The 19,406-nt window shown below is 41.4% G+C and overlaps 1 protein-coding gene across 1 annotated transcript in view; it reads left to right on the top strand.

Annotated features, from left to right (window-relative positions):
• GLIS1 (GLIS family zinc finger 1) overlaps window positions 1-11,904 on the top strand; it is a 205,280-nt gene extending 193,376 nt beyond the window's left edge. Inside the window, exons 9-11 of the mRNA XM_068406885.1 lie at window positions 784-968; window positions 7,936-8,103; window positions 11,768-11,904. Coding sequence (XP_068262986.1) covers window positions 784-968; window positions 7,936-8,103; window positions 11,768-11,904 — 490 coding nt within the window. The remainder of the gene's footprint in view (window positions 1-783; window positions 969-7,935; window positions 8,104-11,767) is intronic.
• The last annotated feature ends 7,502 nt before the right edge of the window (window positions 11,905-19,406 follow it).

Genomic DNA, 19,406 nt, shown 5'->3' with positions numbered 1-19,406 from the left:
CAGCCACTGTACCACCCCGTGGTGGGACGGTCGCATTGTAGCAGGGAGGAAGCACTGAAGCTTCTCTGCTCCACCAGTGGCAGAGGGTGCCCAGGGACTTCATGCAAGTGGGTTAGTGAGGCTCTTCCTCAGCTGCTCCAGCTCGTTGTGGGAGTGTTGGGTCAGGGTCAGTTCCCTGAGCAGGACTGCCCCAGAGCTCCTGTGCTGGCTTGAATTCCAGACATCTGGGGGAACTTTCCGTCTGTCAGGTACAACCACTTCTCGGTCTTCCACTGAGCAGTGCCGCCACAAGCAAACACTTACTCAGGCTTTTTCTTTGAAAGGACGGTACCATCTGTTGCAGTTAAAGCTGTATTTCTAAGTCTAAAAAAATCCTACATGAGGAATAACTGAAATGAATGCTTGTCTTTGTCTTGGCCGAAACTTGGGTGTAAACCTTTACCCCATTACAGCTACGAAGGCACTTAAACAATTTACTTGCATTTACTCACTCTAACTACATTATCCACTTCTGTTTTCTGGACATGCTTACTGAGGAGTGGTGTCATTATGGCTAGTACAGGAAGTCAGTGTAAAGGAACAGAAATCTTACCTAACTCCCTTTCCTCCTAATGAATACCTGAAAGTGGCACTGCATTGTTATCTTTTTCTTACAATATAATTTATACCTGCAAAATAAATGTTTCTATAGTCTGGCCATCATGGAAATAGGGCCTTTCAAGTATTTCATTTTCCCATATTGTGATGTGATATGTGAAGTTTTTCTGTATTTTCTTTTTCTAGGCTTGCTCCCAACATAATCTCTCCACTTGTCAGCCCCCTGAAGGCATTAGTTCCACCTTCCCTACTGCAGAAACACGGCTCTCCATCATCGCACAGCCAGTCACCAAATGGGCAGCAATTTTCTGGAATACCAAATAAACCATACGCTCAATTTCAAAACCAGTCTGTACAGCAGGGATCTCAAGGTAACTCTTTTTTTTTTTTTTTAACTTTCCTAATTCCTAGTTGGGAAGAAAGAATTTATTTCAGTTTTTGCATTTTTGGCCAATACTGTCTTACTAAGGGACTGACAGCATTTCAATGGGAATTCCTATTTTTAAAGTGGCTTGATATACATAAAGAGCGAAATTCTCACACCAGTTCATGCTGTGATATCATAATGAGGAAAGCTATCACAACAGCAGATTTCTTGCATTTATTCAGGTTCTTTAGGACATGTTTTCAAAAAGGTCCTTAGAAGAATTAATTATGCCCGCAAATAACTTCTTTTAAAGATGAAGTGAAATATTTAGCCCAGACTCACTCTTTGATTGTCAATAAAGGATTGCTCTCACCACGCAGTAGCTATGCACCTCACCTGACTGGTCACCCAGCCTTCCGTCAGCTTGGAGAGTGACCCTGCCAAAGCAAGAGCCATCTAGTCCCAAAGTACATGGGCTGAAGCACACCTTGGCAATGTCCTGCTCAGTCCACTGACAGTGATGCACTAGACATAAGCTTAGACAAGAAAAAATATTTTGCTATTTATTAATTGGAAGTTTGGCATCTGTATTATTTTATGTAACAATATGCAAAGGCACTCTGTACAACTATAGAGTGCCAGTGTGATTTGAGGACAAGACTGAGAACAGCTAAGCAGCTGTCCCTCTGCTTAATTTAAAACAATTTTTTGTTCTGAATTACCCAGCCTGTTTAATCAGGACCTCATTTACCTATTCTGCTGTGGGAACTAATTCATGTTTCTGCAATTTTTGAGGTGTAAATTAGCAAGAGATATTATTATCACAGATTCTTCCAGTAACAGGAGCTTGCATATTTAAGAAATATGTTCTCTAATCCAGATGGTATGCTGCTTAAGTGTGGTAAATGTTCACAGTAAAGAAGTGTGCAGGACATCTGTCTGGTTGCAAGTATAACCAAGCGTATAAGTTTATACAGGCAGATAACCAGCTTTTTGAGACTCGTTTCACAGCTGTACTGTCATTTGTGTAAGGTCATTTTTGGCTGGCGAAGTATCACATGTGATCGATTTACCAGGGGCAAAATAGGAGGTTTGCTTTCTCTCAATTTATGCTACGGCTAGGTCTGAAACACAGGAGTGGAACACAAACCCAGTGAGCAATTCACAGCTGTAATGGGGTTCAGTATCCCAACAGTTCCCTCTGCCCTTCATTCTCTGAGGAGTGTTTTTGCTCTTTGGTTGGACTGATTTAGTCTGAAAAGTTAAAGAGTGTTATATTAAATGATTTGTGCTGAAGGAAAAACTAACTCAACCTGATGCTCAACAGATTATTCAATTTAAAAAGATTAACTCTGTGAGGGAAAAGTGGCAGATTTATGATAGCATATAATGATATATGATTATGTTACTATAATGAGCTAAATAACTACTAACCACAAGAGGAAAGTTTAGCAGCTCATTACTATGGCAGAAACAAATGCATAGACAGAACAAGTTTTGAACCACTTAAATAAATTGACTTTATTCCTTAAGAAAACCACATTTCCTTTTGAATGAATTGTTGCTTTCTAAATGTTATGTCGTGTGGTTTTGAAAAAGCAATCATTTTCCACTTTGGCCAAATGTTGAAGTATTATTATAAATTCATTATGAAAATGGTCATTCAAAAATCAATGTTGATTAGCAGCCTTTGAAATCAATTGATCTGTAACCTGTACTTACCTGTACTTACTCTACATCTTTTTTTGCATCTCAGTTCATTACTAGCACATTTTTCTAATGGAATCTGTAGTAACTTGGGAGTTTTGCATTTTTGCCGAAAAAAGGAACACTATATATAAAGTCTAGCTGTAGAACTGGGCATCTATATAGAAGCATATAAACATTGTGGACCTGAAATTTTTAGAAGACAGCAAGCTTTGTCAAGCTGGTAGCAGAAACACTGATAATGAAAGACTAAGCTGACATTATTTTTATGTTTAAACCTGGTTGTAGTAAGATCACATGGAAATTATTACATGCTGAAAGAATTTGGCAGGCAATGGAATCCTGTAGTTATTTATACATGACATGATTTCGTGTCAGAAATTTTATGGAATTTGAAAAGCTGAGATTTATTTGCACATACATGTAAATGACATGACATAACAAGATGGCATTTAATAGGCATATTCCAATTATTTGCTCATTACCTCATTCATTTTAAAGCTGCTTCAAGTTTTCTAGGCCGTGCCTTAGAGAAACAGAGGCAGCCAGTGCACTGTGTGAAGTGGCTAACTGCAGCTTTTCTGTCACAAATTATTTCAAAGCAAAATTTTAACTAAATGTTATGGTTGGAACTCAGTTTATTCCTTTATTAACTGTTATATTTCTACCTTCACTGTACATAAAACATTTAATAGTGATCATTTAAACTGACAGGACATTTAGTAAATTCTTCACTTGAAAATTAACCTCAGAAAATTTTTGCTTTAAATCAAAACTGAAGGAAAACCTGAAATCCATGTGGAAAAAAAAATATTGGTGAAACACTTGTTGCCAAGTTGGTACTACACGTTTGCTCTCCTAGAAGGAGCAAGGTTGTTTGCACCAGAGAAGCCTTCTTGCTTACTTCATATTTTAACCACTGAAGGGAGTCTTTTTCTAAGAACTTGTAACAAATGCTCCATGTTCAGTTTACTCTAATCAACCATATGTAGTTGCTAATTGAACCATTGGTTAGGGGATTTTAATCATATCTTAATTCCTAATACTTTCTGTGTAAAGCATTTAAAACAACCTAACGGAACCACAACTAAATGGCATGAACCAAAAGCACCTTTGTTTCATACTGCACATTTTAAAAATGTATAAATGCAGTACAGCTCTGACTTGTACTGCATGTGCAAATCAAACATCGTATCGCAACAAGTTGCGTTTCCTGTAGTTGTGTAAAATGAATGAAACCTTATCTGGCAAGAGCACCCGTTGTTACAAAGCCCTTGTGGTTGCTTTAAGTCACATGGCCTTTCCATCTCTTGCCTAATGACTTTGGTTTTCAGGAACACTTAGCATTTAAACAAGCTCACGATTTTCCCTTTTTAATAGTTTAAAAGATGTGTGAGGTTCAGGTCCTCTGGAACAGACTGACTGGCCTTTTGAGCCATGCCAGGCTACTGAAGGCCATCAGCAAAAGCCAACCTACCTGGTACCAAAAGAAACTCTGATTGTGCCGCTGAAGCAGCGTGTGGGAATATAGAAAGTATATAAAAAGTCATGAAAAAGATCTTACTGCCATAGCGACTCACTGATCCTGCAGTCCTTCAGCCGGGAGGTATGCAATTTTAGTCACTCTAAGACTCATTTTCACCTTCCCGGACGGACATTCAGCTGGCTACATTTTCAAATACAGCTTTTAATACTGCAAGCACAATTCTTCCTACCCAAGTGTTGTTTCATGCACAGTTTAAGTACAGGGAACATCACCAAATTCTTCCTATACATCCTAGTAGCTGGTTCACCAGCTGCAACTGCCGTTCTTTAGTGTTCCAGATGTAAAGCCAGAGTCCTCCTAAATAAACTGCTGCTTCTGTCACTCCACATGAAACCTCCATGCAGTCATGTGAGAGGTTATTCTGAAGATGAGTCGTGTAAACACACAGACGAGTGCTTGCTGCTAGGTCTTCAACCAGGCAGTGAACTGTCTGGTATAGAATCCCTGCATAAGGGATAAAGCAGACACTAACTCAGTGATCTTCTCAATGCTCTTGCCTATGCAGAAGAGCTGTCTTGAGTCTCCACCTCTTTCTAACCTTCTGCAATTGCAAAAGCTATTGGGAGTCTCTGTCTTCCTCCTTCACCTTTCATCTCCAAGAAAGCAGCTACCTGCCTTTTAGTCCACTCCTCCCATAGCCCTCCCTGTGCCTTTTTCCACACGCATGGAAAGCCTTCCATAAAGCCTGTGTCCCTTTCTTATAGGGTCCCACTGTCTCATCGTTTCTATGAAGCTAATGAAAAAGGAAGAAAGCTTTCATTATACTGCTCAAGTCAGAAGGGTTAAAAGTCCCATTTTTAGTGTCATGGTTTGTTTTACCTGACCAATGTTCTTGCTGCAACCTTTCCCTTCCTCACTCTCTCGTTTTTCTCTAGTTTGCTACCTGCATTTACCACATCTGCAAGCACATTAGAACACAAATGGTCTATTTTCTTTGAGAAGCACTTAGCAGAAATTTGGTCCTGGTGAATACAACAGGGCAGTAACACTAGTATTTTCCTACATCGTGTCTCTTCATTGGATAGTTCCACTAACACTTTTTGCGCTGCCTTTTCAGATTATCACGCAGCGATGCTGAGGGATAGATACTGCAATCCAAAGGAGAATTTGATTGCTTGTGGCAGTCCTTTTCCAGACTTCTGATTCTGAGGCAGTTCTCTGCCTCGGGTATTTTTTCCTGAGCAGCTAGACAGTGTAACTTAAAACACTTTAAAAGAAACCTTTACCCATAGGTCTTGAGAAAACCCTGGATCCAACTAGTTTCAATCCAGTTCTGTCATGCTTGGCTGTTCTCTAATTTTCTAAGCCACTGTGCCAGCCCTGTAGATCATAAAGATATTTAATTGATTTAACAAAGGCAAGCCTAGGAGCATGACAAAAGGGCAGCAACTACAGAGACAGAGCAAATACATGTCATGCCTTCCCTAGAAGTGATCTGTATAGCAGACATTCTGGAAAAGGTTCAGGTTTTTTTCACTAGCAATGCATATAAGTGCTTTCTGCAACCAGTTATACCTCATCTGAAGCCAAGTGTCTCATTTTTTCTCACTGCTCATCTCAAAAGAATCTATTTTTAGAAGGCTTACAGCAAGGAGTTCATGTTTTGTAAACAGAAGAGTCAGGATAATTACCAAAAGTCAATCAATAAAGCACTGTACCTAAAACCACATCAAAAGATGGCTTTGCTGCATCTCCTAAGAGCTCTTTGGTTTTTTGAGCCAGACTCTCCAGGCAGTAAATAGAGGTGGCTGTCTATTTATTCCGAGGAAGGACATGCATCATTTAATACTCAGCTTTCCAAATTTCTGGGCCACCTTGTATATAGCAGCAAATATGAACAGCTTTGGTACAGTGTGCATAGCGTCTTTATCTAATATAGTCATCCATTAGTACTTCACCAGTCATGGATATCAACAATTTAGGTATTTTGTGGTGGAGGATCATAGTTTCTCAAGAAATTAATCATCTAATCCTTGCAGATTCTGCCAAAACACATATTAAACCGTGAAACTTCAGAGCAAATCTTTCACCACTCAATGAGTTCATTGCATTTCTACTAAAGAACTGCCTCACTTAGCCTTATTTATTACCACCTTAGAAAAACATGACCAGAATGAACAGACAGACCCTGAGCTTTGCCTGATACTATCTACTTGGTCAAACTTTGCTAGTAAAGGGAAAAGGTAGAAAAAGCCAAGAGATCTTTCTTAACAGGAAAACGCTTATACACTGCATGATTTGTAAGGGACAAATTCCACCCTGTGCAGCACCCAGGCACTCTGGTGATAGGCACAGGTATTTCATTTCTGAACAGACTGAATAGCTGCACAACTGGCCCAGCAAGTCAAGTCTTCCACTGGTGAGTGGAGCTGTGCTGACGTCTGTCAGCTGAAGATCTGGTTGTGTCTGCGTTTGACTGAACTACCTGGAGCTTTCACAGTAGTTCCTTAGGAAATGTTTCAGTCTGAGTAAGGCTGAAGGAAGAACGACAACAGCTCCATATTTTTCTGGCAATTAGAGGAAAATCCTGATGGAACATTCTACTAAGCTTTAAGTCTGACTTGGTTGACTTCAGTCGCATATAATGGAAGCAGCACCATTTCAGAAGGGACTTTCAGAGAAGGTAGGAAAAGGGATAGTTAATATGAATTTGCAATTAGTGTGCGATGCACCTGGAATCAGGAAGAGGTTATTGAGGCAGGAGGAAGGAAGATAATTAAATCAGGCCATGGTCTGTATAAATCTTGTGGAATGCTTTGAGGTCATCCTAATGGGAGCAAATAACATTTTCTTTTAGGATGTTGGCACAAACTTGTAAGTTGTAAAATTCCTTCCTCAGCAGTTCATTTGTTCTTTACTGTTAAATATCTTCTTTTGTTGTGTACTACTCATTCACAACTTCTGCTGGCAAAATCCAAACTGCTGATCCACTGGTAATATTATATTTTTTTAAAAAGCAATAGAGAAGAAATGTAGGGTGTGCCGGGGACTGAAGTCAAACATGCCCCAAAAGCAGAACGACCGAGGCCACCAGAGACCGTACGGATTCATCTTGGCACTTTTCAGAAGCAAGAGCCTCTAGCTGAACTCAAAGTCTTCTCCTGATGTCCATCTGGAGTCAGCCCTGCACCTCCAGTTCAATTTTACTTGCAGACTGTGGCCCCCTGTGTTCAGTGAAAGGGGTTTCATTTGAAATAAGATCAGTCTGAAAAAGCAGAGGTTTAAGGTATTCTTAAAGGTATTTTGAATAATTAGTGCTCTCTCCAGCAGTACATAATGCACACTGGATGGGAAAAGCCTTAACTGAAAACAAAGCAGTTATTCATTTAAATATTGCATTATTGTATTTAAATTAAAACTAATTCAGTATAGACACATTCCCTATGTGAGCTGAGCATCCTGGACCTGATCCAGTGGAGTACTTACTACTTAGCTTTGAACACAAGTGGGCTGTTGACTGCGTTCAGCTGAGCTACTGCTTGAAAAGAAGCACATCCTTGAGATTTTTGCTTGATGGGGATCACAGTCTACAGCACCTTGTGGGACTGAGACTGATGTAGCTTTTTTATTATTATGCCTTATAGAATAGCATGATCATTTTTCCATAGTGAAAACTGAGGAACTAAAAACCCCCACAATAGTAGTGAAATACCATGACAGAAATGGAGCTAATACCATTGCAGTAGTGTTAAAATGTGTGTGCAATATCTGTTTTCAGGTTACCAAGGCAGCTTTCACTCAATACAAAACTGTTTCCACTATGGAGACTGCTACAGAACAATGGACCAGTCTGTCACCAGTGATGTGCTAACAGGGGAATCCCATTGCTTTAATCCTCTGAGACAGAATGGCTATCACATACTCAATGCACCTTTAGCTTCAACAGGTAATTTATTCTGCCTATAAAGAATTATCCATATGATATTTTTAGCAGGAGGGAAGAGAACACATTTTATAGTCAGTGTTATTACAAAGATATGTTTGCTTAAAAACTTCAGTTTCATTTGCATCTATAAAAATCCCAGAAGGAAAGCAAATTTGTTTTCTTTAATCTTCCTGTATTTAACTGATGGACAAATTCTCCTTCCGTTCTGCGGGATGTCATAGGCAACACACACCTTCAGGAGAGCTGACAAACAAGACACTTCTCACACTTACTGTGTGGACTATTCACTGTACATCTCTCCAGGTACGCTCAGGTAGGCTGTTACAATCAATCAGATCAGAGTTAAGAAGATAGTTAACACGACTCTGAAGGGAACAGCAGCAGCAGGGACCTCCTGTCCGTCTAAGAATAAAAGGATGGCTTTGTTTTGCAATACTGACATTTACAAAATGGAAAGGCACTGCTTTGATAAATTCAGCTAAAAATATTAGTTAGTTCCTTTTTGTTTGGGAGTTCCTTTGTGTTTGTGCTGTTGCACATTCATGGCAATGGTATTTTCCCATTTAGCTACATATTTGCATAACATAAAATTCACAAGAAGTTATTATAGCTAGATTACTATACTACTTCAGTATTTAAGTATTCATTTTTATAACACATTTTTTTCTACTTTTAAAACCACAATTAAGAATTGACAGAATTACTGAAATCAAACAAAACGTGATTATAGTCAGAGCCGTGAAACACTACCATTTACTGCAATCTTCACTTACATGTCTCCCAGAAATTTTTCTTTATTTCTGAATTCAGGAGGGCATCTCAGTTAAGGACGATACTGAAAACATATGTTTAAATGCTTCTTGAAATGGGGCCTGAGTCAGACCACAAAATTAGAGTTGACTTTCCTGTTTGTTTTGTATTAAAGGAGACTGTTCAGAAAGAGCGTGCATGCATTTGTCTGGTGTTCCATACTAGAAAGTGTATGCATCAGTAATGAACACAAGGGAAAAGTTTAAGATGAAGTTTCAGCTTCAACTTTGAATTCTTCTGTGTTATTCATAAGTTTGATGTTACTAAAACATAGTTTTTTCATGTTAACATCAAATTTCAAGTCCAGATTGACAGCCTGCAATACTTAAAGAACAGACTAAATAAACTTTCCAAAAGAAATTGTAGGAGCAAAGAATAATACTATGGCAAGACACCAACTTCAACAACAGTTGATTTTTCTGTCTGGGGCTAAACTATTATGAAATGTTTCTATGTAATATTTTTATTTTTAGAGTGGTTATTGAGGTATGCAAATACTTAAAAGGCTGAAACATAAAAATATATATGAAATATATAAATCTTATCTCATCTTTTTGTGCGTAAAATAGAACCATTCATGTTTGCAAGATTCATCAAGGCTAAGCATTAATTTTTTTCAGGCTTTTATAGCACCATTAATATTAAATGAGATCTCATCTCACAGGAATGCCAAGTGTGACTGGCAAACAGCTGTTCCATGAATCACATTAACAGTCAATAAATTTTTATTTTCTGTTCAGGACTTTGGATAGTTTACTCTATCTGGAATCTAATAATGATTTCTGGGGTGTATGCTTATATTGGGTTTTGTCCAGCTGTGGTTGTGTATCCACCCTGTATACAGGCTCATCAAATAGAAATTAGCATAACATAAACACTGACAAAACTTATAAAAATAATGGTCACTCCACTTGGACTGACACAGCACAGGGCAGATAAACAGGCCAAGTTTGTCTTCTAGAGACTTTGGACATACATACAGTGCATGCCAGAATTCTGCAGGCAGCAGAATTTGACCTGTAAACTAACAGTAAATTAATACATCATAGGAAAATGCAGAAATGTAAATAAGTAGAGAATTTGGTCTCAAATAATGAAAAAATTCCTAATAGTAAAATACCTATAATTAAGTTCTAAGGACTGAGCCGACGGTTCTTTCTGAACTCAGGACTGGCTGTATAAGACTACAGGAGCTGTCACTACTGCTGGTGGTGCGGTGCCGCACAGCCTGGAGGCCTCAGTTAAACCTGGTGCAGCATTTGATTCAGCCACATCTAGTCACACTTGCCTGCAGAGTTAGGCAGTCGGAAGAGATGAGAAGGCTAAAGAGAAGAAACAAAACCAGCCTCATTTTCCACATGGGGAACTGGGGCACAGAAAAACAGTCCTTTCCCAACGGCTCCACAGAACTCCTCCATCAAGCAGAGAATGGAGCCAGGTCCCAGTCCTTTAACCACGAGGATCAGCCATCCACACAGTGACCTGCAATTCACACGAATGTGATTTGTAAACAGATTTATTTTCTACATCAGGCACTTAGTTTGCAGGCACGGCCTTAACTAGAAGAATCTTGTTCCATGTGTTGCTTCAGCTGACTTAATGCTGATGATGATTATTAAAATTGTGGTAGGTGGGCTCTGTGGGCTGGGTGCAGGGGTCAGAACCTTGCGCTGAAACTCACATAGATGCCAAAGACCCAACTTCAGGTGGTACGGGGTAAAACAGAATACGTATGTTAAAGGATGAACATAAGGGGTCAATGTTTTGTGCAGTAGTTTGGGGAGGGGGTAGTGAGGTGGGTTAAAAAACTGCTTAAGGAGAAGGCTTAGGATGTTGTCCAGCCCCCAGGCAGACAGCAGGGCCATGGGGGAGAAAGGAGGGTCTGGTTGGTGTGAGAAGTATGGGCACGGGGGCAGATACAGAAAGAAGAAGGGCAGGCAAGGGGAGAACACAGCAGGGGTGAAGTAAGGAAAGATCTGGACTGCAGTAAAATGAGTATGTGCACGTGAGCCTTGACTGACCAGCTGCAAAAGCAGGTTATAGTGGGGCATAACAGGAAATTTTCATGTCCTGTGGGGTAGGCAATAAACGTTTTGTTTCAGACCCCCTGGCACTCCAGCTGCCATAGCACCTGGTAGCAGGCAAACCTGTTCCTTTCCACAGGGATGCACAGCTCAGGGAAGCTTGTAACAGCTATGGAAATTTTGCATTATAAAAGGAGAAGGACAGAGAAATTCTTCCCCACCATAGCAGCTTTCTGGTAGCGTGGCAAGCGCCAGCCAGCTCAGCCAGGTGAGGAGCCAGCAGCATCGTGGGCTGAGGACAACATGGTGCACAGCTCCTTCCACAGGTCCTGTGGGCCTGGCGTGACCCCAACAAGCTTCTGCAGACCTCATTTCTGCAGTATGTGGGGATCCAGATTTCTCCTGGATCTTAAGAGCAGCTGGGAGACACATGGAACATTTTTCCTAAGTGCCATTAAAAGGAAAAACACACAAAACAAGAGGACTGCATCACTTTCAGCGCACACTTACTAGGATCCTTGCCCACTCATTGTTTTGACATCCTATTCAGATAATGACTGTAAAGTCCCAAGAGAGTCATACTCTGATACTTGCACTTCACTTGCAAATGGGTAGCTTTCCACAGAAATGAATGGGAGCTTCATCTACTGTGAGACAAATGCCCATGGAGATTAGTTTGTGTATCTCCTGGGTAAGGCTTTGATGCTAAACCCTATTGTCTTTTCATTAACGCTGTGCTGTACTGTATAATCCCAGGCCTCAAACTATGCTTCCTTCCTTATATGTACTGTGGTACTAAATGATGTCCATACAACTTGTCCCACTTTCAGGCTATGACACAATCTCTGAAGCACAGTGTGTGTCTGAAGACATGGTCTCCAACGGAACTGATGAAAACGGATTCTTCCAAAACAGCGCCTTTGATCACTGCTTGAATCACATTCCTTCCATCTATACAGATACCTAAGAGCAGTGCTGACCTTGTTTCCTTTATTATACCTATAACTGTGTATGTAATAACAAAGGTGTTGTTCAAGTACTTTTATTTAGTCTGTATCCCTATATGTGCTCATTTAAATAAACACCTCACATTTACCAAACCATTTTATACATGAATAGTCTGTATAAGATAATATTGGAACCTGTTCCTTTGCTGTGGCACTTTGAAATTCATGCTTTAAGGGAATGAGGAGCATTTCAAGCAGCTTGTTTTGTAAGTTCTCTCAGTAAAGTGTAAATGTAAGTTATATAATAAACTTGTAAAGAAGGTTGTTTTTTTTTTTTCCTGAAAAGTATGTTTCAATTTGAGAATGTTGGTCCCTTTAATCAGTTTTCATTTAACTCATTGGTCAATTATTCTTTTTTCTTTTTTTTTTTTAACTAAAAGGATTTTTTTAATCACAGACCTCATGTATATAAAGATCTTCATTTGCTCAGCTGGTTTTATATTTTCAGTTTTACAAGAAAGCATTAAAAACTGGAAACAAGTGTACTGTCATTCCTTAACATCATTGGTCTGCCTGATAAATCCTAATACTACATTCTTAAAGTGCCTGAGAGTGATTTAAACAAAGCAGCAACACGTGAGTACCTGTGAAATTAAAGCAGCCCAAATGTACATCAAGAAAACCAAGGGGCCTGAAGACTTCCAGTGAAAGGGGCAGAAGCCTTCCAGCACGGGGCAGCACCATGGGCTGCCTTCCCGGCGCTGCATGCCTGCCGGCCCTGCACCATCTCCCAGCTCCTGCTGCCCTTGCCATGGTGGGTACGTCAGCGCGTGCAGCCATCCCAGCAGTGTAGGGGAAAATTAAATGCAGCTGTGGTTGGCTTTTTGCCCCCACAAGTAAACGTATGGCCTCATCAGTGGCACGTTCGCACTGCACAGAGTGTGGGGCAGGTCACCTGATTTCTCCATTCACAAGCCCCGGCAGCCACTCTGGGCTCTCCGCTTCAGGCACACACTGTAGAGGAGCACAGGACACTTTCGGAGGGCTTTCCTCCATCCAAAGCACTTGTAATTGGCAGCTTCCAGAGGCACAGAGGTCACCTGCAGTAGCCTGGTTCCCTGTCACTGTGGCCCTGGCCCCACTGGGCTGCATTTCCCAGCCTAGTCATGATTCCTGGGGGAGACAGGCATCCTGCAAGGGGACAGGCACTCCCAATGTGTGCCAATGCAGGTGTGTCAGACATGAGCTCCTGAAAATGTCCCATGGGACATCTCCCATTGGGAGAACAATAAGGAAAAACTAACTAAAAAAAAAAAAATTGTTCTCATTTGCAAACCATTGCTAGTTGGGTTTAATGAGGCACCCACAGAGCCATGTATGGTTATCTGAAAGGCTCTATTCTGTCTAATACACAAACCCCAGCCTCAGGAAATGCTGCTGCATGCAGATCCTGCTGTCCCACAGGTGTGGGTGCAGCCTCTCGAAGGAAAAAGAGAGGCTGGTAGTTTGGGTTAAATGAAGATGTGCCACATCCCTGGGAAGACTACTTAAAGTTAGCGTCAACTTTGCTCTTGTACTATAAATGGAAACAAATGACAATAAATGTCCTAGCTGCCCTTGGCAGTGCCCAGCTGTGACTGGCTGTGCCTCCTGCACCCTATGCCAAGAGGGCTTGAGCTTGGCCACAGGGCAGAGCTCTCAAGAAAAGGCTGAAGGACTTTTTTTACAGCAGGTCCTAGAGTGAAGCCTGCAAAAGGACGCCATGCCCACACCAATGACAAGCCCCTCCCACACCACCACAGTTGCAGCAGCAGAGGTGCCACGTCAGACACATGGCAGCCCAAGGAGGCTGTTCCTGGGCCCATCCGAGCCAGGGGAGCACACCTGAAATGCTGCTGATGCCTGAGAAGTTTTTCACCACCAGGCAAATCTTCACAAGCACCATTCACTGAAGGACGCCCAGACTGAGCATCAATCGATGTCTGGTAAATACCCCTTCATTTCCAGCTCAAAGTTACCCAAGCCCCCATGGGGCACTACTGAAAAGCTCGCACTAGGTTGAAACCAGTTGGTGACTGAGGACAGTACTTACTTTTTTTCCTCTCTTCTCCCCATTACCAGGATCTGCTCAGCAGCAGTGTACCCATGCAGTGCTGTTAAGGACTTTTCCTCATGCCAGGTATACCAATGCTAAGCTCCATCTCTTCAGTTTTAAGGCCTGTAATCCAATTAGCAGAACTGCCTAAAACAAGAACCAGCTGCTGGAAGATTTCTTGCCCCCACCCCTACCCGCAAAGGACTGACAGAAAAATGTCAAGCACCTGGCTTCAGCAAAATAGAAAGTTCCACAGCAAAAAAAATGCTAAATTCAGTGGTATGTTAAGAAAATACCACATTTTGCAGCTGCATAATCAGAATCCGCAGAGCAGGCCCCAAGCTGAATGGGGCAATTCTTTGGCAGCATTTGCATAAGTGGCATTACTGGGTCCACGGGACTGCGGTTCCCCTTACGGTCACAAAGTTATACAACCACAATGAAAATATATATATTTTAAAGCACAATTTGGTGGCAACGTGTGAACCCAGCAGTCAAAGTACCAGGGAAAACACAGTAGCAGCATAAACTAGGAGGTCTCCAGTGCCCCAGCCACTCAGTGTATTTATGTGTCCTTTGCAGCCCTACCAGGGGATGCCGGCTGTAACTCCTGGCAGTTTCTAGCTTTGGCAAACATCTCGTACAGAATCAGAACAGTACTGTGAGGGTGTCCCACGCTTGCAGACAGCCCTTGAATGGCAGCTCTCAAGGGGACCAAGACCCTGCCTTCTGCAAGGGTGTTATCCCCAGAGGCCAGTCAACAGCCTGTGGCCGACAGCTCCCTGTCTCTCTTGGACACTTCACACAGAAGTGGAGCGGGAGGGAAACCCAGACAGGGCAGCAGGGGAAAGTGCTGGGGTGGCAGCTGTGAAAAGAGAGGAAAAAACCCAACAAAATGATACTGATGGAGGACAACCAGCATTCAGTCACAGTGAAAGGCTTGTACCAACCTGCCCAGAAACGTGGGACACAGCTCAAGTCCAACACGGCACCTGATGCCCCAGTCCCAGGACCTGGCAGCCCAAGGGTCTGCTCCTGTGTAAGCATCGAGCACCCTGGTGCCACTGCGCTGCTCCTCAGTCACAGCAGCCTCTGCAAACTCGGGAAAAACCCTGGATGCCATGCCATCACCGCTCCGAGGGTGATCTGGGCTAACCACAAACATGGATGCATTTTACTTGTTTCTCCAGGGCCTGGTTGCACCTCGTTAGTGTACATGAAGGTGCCTCTGTATCCAATTTAGCTTTCTGTCCTCAAGAAATTTGAATGAAACTTAGACATTCAGGAAGTTTTATAGTTAGTCACCAGAGAACGAGGTGCATGGGGTTATATGACCCCCCCTTTTATAAACTGTTCCTCAAGATCTCTAGCTCTCAAGGACGCCCAGTCCCAGCTGCAAACCCGTTAATTGTGGCTGCCCTGCCTGGCCCGGGCAGTCCCTGGCAGCACTGACTCATCATTCCTCTCCTAGAATTAAAATGCATAAAGGCTCCAAATTCTGCTTTAAGCCTACACACGTGGCTTTGCTTCTGATCACTGCCACATTTGGCTTTCTGTCCTGTTGCTGATCTATTCTGATGCATCAGAGTTTTGGGTTTTTTTTGGTCTCAGATGTTATGCAGCTAGAACTCTTTCCTAGAACATTAAGCTAGGAGGCAGGTAGCTTAACAACTGCCAAGCAGTAAAAACTCTAGAGCTTTTGAAGGAGGACTTAGAAAAAACATACCCAAAGCCCAACAAAGCTGTAATGGCTGAAACAAAAATCAAAATAATTCCTGTGCTTCAATAAGTTGGAGACATTAAAAGGAAATCATGCTTAAAAACATGATTAATCTCATTTCCTAAAAATTAAAGAAATCCTTCTAAAAATTACATTTTTTTTAGTTAAAAATACAAACCAACCAAACCTAAACATATTTGATCAATTACAAAAATATTTATGTCACAACAACCAGGCTGTTCAAAACCACACAATGATTCACAAAGGTCTGGGAAACTTAAAGCATAGCAGCTGGAATGATGATTTAATTCCAGAATCTGTGTGAATCAGGTTTTCTGTAAATTAAAAGGACAGATTCAGAGAAATGCAAAGGCACACGTTTGAGTCTGTACGGTTTGGAACGTTATCCATAATAAAACCATTAAAATACACAATAGCACAAGTTAATGGTTACTTGTGTGCTTGTGTACTTCATTATTTCCTTTTATTACATGTAAGTTGGGAAGTATCTCATGTAAGCTTTTCCTAAAGACACAAAGAAACCTTTCAATGGAATTTATTGCTTGGCAAGTTTCTCGTTGTGGTGCTGTAAAAACCCCACCAACTAATACGTATAATAACAGGAGTAAGGCTTTATAATACTAGAAAATTATTACCCTGTGGAATTAAAATGGAACTGCTGGTTCCAGTTGACTGTCAGATACGTTTTCAATCTAGGCAACAAAATTCAAATAATAAATTACAACACTACTTTATAAATAGCTACAAATCATTTCCCCAGTGAATGAAAATCCTATTTACCCCTGTGTATGTACTCTGTGTGCATGCAGGACGCTTTAGGAACGACTGAAATAAGATGACCTTCAGTGGCTGATCAAGCTGGGAGAGAGAAAATGAATTTCAAGTTGACACTGAAGCAGCTAAAGCACTTTTTGCGCTTTCCACTAGTTGGGATGCAAGCCAAACATTCAGCAGGACCTCTACATTTTTAATATAATCGAGCTTAAGCTTTTCATTGTATAGAAAACCAAAATGCTTGTTGTGTTCCCGTTTACTAGCTGCAATACTTCACAAGCTACAGAAGTAATCGTCCTTTCTGTGCTGTAGAGGTGCCTTTGCAAGTGAGCAAAGGAGATGTATACGTGTGGCATATCATGACAAAAGAACACTATTTTAATGCCATAATTCTGATGTGGCAACATGACACAGGAACTTGCAAGACCAAAGCCTCAGGTCTGCAGTAGGAATGGTTACAGCCTGTGGCAGGTATCAGATATGCTCCCATGGAAAGAATACAGAGTCAGTGAATACATTTTCAGATCATATTTTCTAATTATGTACACAGCAAACAGCAGGAACAGCTGCTGCTTGTGGAAAGGCTTTGCTGCTTCTGAGATTGTCCTTTCAACTGGATACATTTTTTAAATGGTAAAAGTCCAAAAAACAGAATTCCAGAGCACATTAAGAGCACCAATTTGATACTGCAATACACGTCAGTTACGCAAGCAGTGCAAAAAAAACCCAGTTCTTAAAACAACCAAGTATGTGAAAATAAACAGTGACTGTAAATTGAATTTAAATTGCATAAGAGTAAAAAATTTCAATGGGTTTTGTTATGATCTTATTAAAACCTACACAAGTTTAGTTCAGTTCTCCAGTAATGTATTTGTATTAAATTAGAAGATCAGCACAACAGAAGATGAAAAAATAGCCAGTCTATATAATTTAATTCACTGACAGAAAAATTGGAATATTCTCTCCTGAGATAAACCCTTCTGAGATCTGCAGAGTTACACTAAAAGCTCCTCTCTACTTAAATTTCAAAGCAAACTGCAAACTTCCTTAAGTGATTTGGAAGTCCAGGGCCCAGAGTCAGCAGAAAAAGAGCTGTAGACGTCTAGATTGTCAAAGCCTTGCAAGGCTGTGAATCTTGGCTCCATGGGCTGTCAGCCACTATAGCTCCAAAACCAGTCAAACCATGATGGGCATTTTTCTTTAAAGTGTCTAAACCACAGAAAGTCCCAGTCTAGCTAAAGCCCTGACAAGACTGAGATTTCTACCTGATTTCTGCTGAGATGAAAAGAAATTTGCCCATTCATTTGGCAAAAAGATTTTTGTCATTGTGATGCAGCCAGAAAAAAAATCAAATTACTTCTCTGCGCTAACGCAAGATTTTCTGGCCGGAGACAGTAACTCTCATTCAAAACCAAGTGACTCAACTTCAAAAGTGTATTTCTGGCCCTTTGTTATATAGAAGTTCTCTTCAGTTAATCAAGGACACCAAGAAAAGCATGATGTTGATTTTCAAAACTTTTGCAAGTTTTGGCCTGCTTGATTTCAAAGGGTTTTCTCCCTTCCTTCTGAGAGAGGCCGTGTCTCTGAACCCACGCAGTGTGCCTGGGTGGCAAGCAGAGGACTGGAATGTGCTGCTGGACACAGGGACGATACAGAGACATGGGAGGACATGTGGAGACACTGGCCAGGACTGGGCTAGGAAGGGAGTGCATTAAGCTGGTTTATTGGAGGATTAGACACACCTTTCCTTGCTTTCAGGTTTCTTTCGTTTCAGAAGGGCCGCATTAACACCACCCATCCTCAGGGCAATGGCAACCAAGACAGCCCCAGATCAGCTCTTCCCCTCCCAGCACCCGAGTTCAGTATGTGGTTCAGACACCAGATTCAGGATTTTCCTCTTAACTAACTAAGGGATGGCTTCATTTCACCCTACTCCTGGCATCCATGAGTTGTCAAACCAGCACCCTGGCTTCCTCTCGAGCGCTCAGAATGGAAAGATGTCTCCAAAGGGGGAGTCAGCCTGTCCCAGGAAGGTGTTGAGGAGCCACAATCTCCATTGATGGACATCAATATTCAGACAACATAAATCCCTCCCAGCACATATCCTGTAACAAGGAAGGCTGAGCCTCTGGTGTGCCAGTGTCCTACATCCTTTCCCAAGAAGCCAGGGATGCTCTCCGGAACGGAGCATGACCCCACACAGCAATCGGCACCACCCCTCTGAGCAAAACTGGGGACCACTGGTACCAAAAGAAATCCCTCTGAATCAGTTTGCCCTGAATATAACCCAAAGCAACATTGCTGAATTGCAGCAGGCTGAGGGACAGATTTTTTAAAGGTGTCTGAACACCTGAAAATGAAAAAAAGGGCATTAAGTGGGATTTTTCAGAACTGCCTTAATTGCTTGAATTTTGTCTCCAGGATTTTATTTCCTTCTGAAAATCCTCTTAGGTGCCTATTTGCATCTTTAGGCACATTCTGAAAAGCTGGGCTATATTGCATAATGAGTTTTCTTTCCTATCTCTTTGGGTTGAGAACCACACATTTGCCTAAGGAATTCTCTGTGGAGCTGAAATCTGTTAGAATTATAAATATAGGCTGAGCCGGGAACAGACATTGGAAACTGCCATGAAGACCATGTACAGAAAACAGTGATTCTAGTCACACAAGATACCTGATATAGTTGGCAGGAAGGCAAAGCTAAACAAATGCAGGTTTACATTTTACTATTTAAAGAATAAAATATTCAACTTGAGTTCCATTAACACCTGTCAGGACTTTGGTACATACTCAAATCCACATTTCTAATTTTACTGCTAAATAATCCCAAACTTGGCAGTTAGAAGGTAAAGCAAAATACCCAAGCTAAACATCTGAAGCAAATTGTAGCTCTCTGGAAGAGCCCTTCTGCT

The sequence above is a fragment of the Nyctibius grandis genome, chromosome 8 (genome assembly GCF_013368605.1).
Source record: "Nyctibius grandis isolate bNycGra1 chromosome 8, bNycGra1.pri, whole genome shotgun sequence".
Taxonomy (NCBI): Eukaryota; Metazoa; Chordata; class Aves; order Nyctibiiformes; family Nyctibiidae; genus Nyctibius; species Nyctibius grandis.
Note: the sequence above shows the minus strand (reverse complement) of the source record. Positions and strands in the feature narration are given on the sequence as shown.